This window comes from Pollicipes pollicipes, unplaced genomic scaffold (assembly GCF_011947565.3).
Source record: "Pollicipes pollicipes isolate AB1234 unplaced genomic scaffold, Ppol_2.1 Scaffold_7261;HRSCAF=8764_pilon_pilon_pilon, whole genome shotgun sequence".
Taxonomy (NCBI): domain Eukaryota; kingdom Metazoa; phylum Arthropoda; class Thecostraca; order Pollicipedomorpha; family Pollicipedidae; genus Pollicipes; species Pollicipes pollicipes.
In genome coordinates this window covers 9717311-9720319 of record NW_023597054.1, presented here as the reverse complement: position 1 = coordinate 9720319, position 3009 = coordinate 9717311, and the positions used below count along the sequence as shown (strand labels likewise).

Below are 3009 nucleotides of genomic sequence, written 5' to 3'. Positions count from 1 at the left end.
AAGAAGAGAGAGAGAAAGAGAGAAAGGGTGTGTATGTGTGTGTGTGTGCTTCCTACGTGCAGAATATCGTGCAGGCTTCATATCATGGCGTTTTAATGACCGTGACCTAAAGAAAGTGCCACTATCACTATAGTAGCCTGAAAATTGACCTCAATCCACGATGTGTACACTACATACCATTCAGTGCACATAGTTGCATAGCGACGTTGATATTGTAGGATTTTGCCAGACGTTCTGAGCAAATACCAACCAGTATAACCCTAAAACGTTAAAAACCTCTGAGGATCTTATGCGTTATGAGTGATGCAGAAGTTTCTCGAAATGGGCTGGGATGGTCATGTTTCCAGTTGACCAATCTTAAGCAGAGCGGAGCAAATCCTGAAGCTGTTTTCTCTTCCATTTGCACCGCTTGATCATGCCATTTGCAACCAGTTGAGCGTTTTTGTTACGATTTGCCTGTTTTCGCGTCTATTATTGGCAGTTTTGATGAGCTAGTGTCTGGTGTCTGAGCTGGCTAGGGGGGCTATCCGTCCAACAACAAAGTCAGGCTGCAAGTTGGAGGGGGGGGGGGGGGCGGGGCCGAGTCTCTCGACGAAACATCATTGCACAAACATAGCAATTTGATGATGTCATACGAAATGACAAATATTCTGAGACAATTAAGGTGCTTAATAAATGCACGACATGCGTGGATAAATAATGATAACTCTCCACACCTGCCATCGCTTAGGTAAGAGCACTCACCGGGACCTTGTCCCATTCTCCGGTTTTAACACGCACCCGGGCGACTGATTGAATATCTTCGGCTCTGGTGGGTGTCAATTTGACCCCCCTAAGATAAAAAACTAAGAATGATAGACACACGAAATTAACAGGGTTGTTTGGCCTCTATGTAAACTCACTTGTGTTAATATTTGATGTTCCCACGCCATGCATGCTCTTGAGCCCAAATAAGATCAAACAAGGTTAAATCCCGGATTGGTACCTCAAATGCTCCCAGACCTCTCACGCAACCACTGTGAAGTTAGATATATGTTCTAAGCAAAAGGTCATTGCTGTTCAATTAAGGTCAGTGAACTTGTTTGACCTTTAAAAGATCACGGTGAATAATGTCTACCAGATCACTTCCACTTCTCCATTCAGTTAGGCGTCAGGACTGCGCTAGGCAGCAGGTTCCTGAACACAAATGTTGACCTGGATCATTTTGGGCTGGTGACCCGACCCACCATAGGTCAGCGACCTTACAACATGGTCTAAAGTTTTACGTCAGAAGATCTGCCATTTAATTATCTCCAATGCAAAGTTTGGCAAAGTTTGGCGCGGCTACGCCGCACCGTTGGGAAATCATTTGGAGAAATCTTTCGGGAGGGGGGAGTCAAATTTACCCCCATCCGAACGCTTGTTAATAGACATTTTATGCTACGACCCGCGTCCACGCTCCATTATCTAACACGGCAAAATCCCGGCTTCCGTGTTCCTTGACATAGCCCCTGACGTCAAGCTTACGATGCCCTGTGCTGTTCCAGGTGACAATGGTGCTGCTGAAACCAGCACTGTGCGTGCTGCTGGTCGTGCTGTGTTCAGCAGACGCCATTAATGTGCTGATCCTGCACCCGGTGTACGCCGGCAGTCACGAGCTGACGCTGCGCGTGCTCGGCGAGCAGATGGTGGAGCGTGGCCACAACGTCACACAGATCAGGTGGGCGCTCATAACGGGCACGACGGTCAGCCGTGCGTCCAGAGGCTGCCGGCGCCCGCGGCACCGCTCAAACCGCATGGGCACGTGGATGCGGGAGAGCACCACACCGACAGAAACAGCCAAACGTAGAAATGAACCGCACGAATCCAGTCATAATTAAATCGCGTGCTACAGTTGGTTTTGTGTTGCCTAGTAGACAACTAGTTATATCATTCCTTCCACAGTTAGAACGTCACTGCATATTACATTGGACAAATGATTCGAATGTTGATATTGAAGATACTTAACAGGTGCACTTAATATAAAAAACACTATGCCCCGAATGCTGCTATGATCTCATGATCTGTGACCATAAGGAAAACGCATGCTTTAACAGCGCGGACTCAGGACCTGCTGAATTCCTAGTAGGGGTTTCTAAGGAGGCCTCAGGCACGAAGAAAAAGCTGCCACAAGGGCAGCAGCGTCATGTTCCGCAAAGTTGCATTGTCATTGAACTGAAGATACGTACTTCCAAAGGAGAACGCCGTCAGAAGGGACCGCCTGCTCCACACTGATGCACCAAACGCTTTGACGGCGCTGACTGACGATCGAATGGGGACTGCTGAGAAGGCAAGAGGGGCGACTGGATGTGTCAACTGGCCAAGATCAGCAGGCACGTCACACCTGATCTTGCTGTTATGAAATCAGAATTGGGTGTATTCAGAAATGCAGCCTCCTATCCAGTTTGGGGAGGTGGTGGAGAGGAGAGCTTCAAATCCTCAACTTGGGCTCCAGCTCCCACAGCTTTGGGAAGAAAGTGGGCCAAATCTGGGGAGACACCCGCTTTTTCTCGCCTTTTCGAGTAAGGTTATGCCATTTTTCACTGTTTAGCCCCAAACCAAGTTGCGAAAGTATGCCTCTGGGCATGTCAATGCTTGTTAGTAAGCAACACGTGTAAGTCATTACATTACTACCTGGCCCTCTCAAGCGGCATTGACTTACGTTGAGTTGACGTAAAGACAAACCTTTAGGAGGCATTCGTGCAACGGCTCTTACAGATTATGTACACCTCCGTCGCTTATGCTTGCGCACGAGAAGAAAACCTGGAGGACCAAGTCCCGTTACGTCCTCACAGAAGTTCCTTTGTATTCCGGCATCGCTTTCAATTTGCACACTTCAGCTTTCCAAACAGCCTGACAAATTTGCAGCTGCATGCTGGCACCAGGCTCATGGTGAAATGTCCCATTGTTGACACCAGGTCAAACTCACAGGGGCTGTGTCCGATTTGCCGCAGGCTCGACCAATCACGTGCAGCTCACAGTCGCTTTCAC

At 48.4% G+C, this 3009-nt stretch overlaps 1 protein-coding gene across 1 annotated transcript in view; it reads left to right on the top strand.

Annotated features, from left to right (window-relative positions):
• Nucleotides 1–1526: 1526 nt before the first annotated feature.
• LOC119113111 (UDP-glucuronosyltransferase 1A8) overlaps nt 1527–3009 on the top strand; it is a gene marked incomplete at its 5' end in the record, with an annotated part of 11745 nt that continues 10262 nt past the window's right edge. Inside the window, 1 exon segment of the mRNA XM_037237445.1 lies at nt 1527–1699. Coding sequence (XP_037093340.1) covers nt 1533–1699 — 167 coding nt within the window.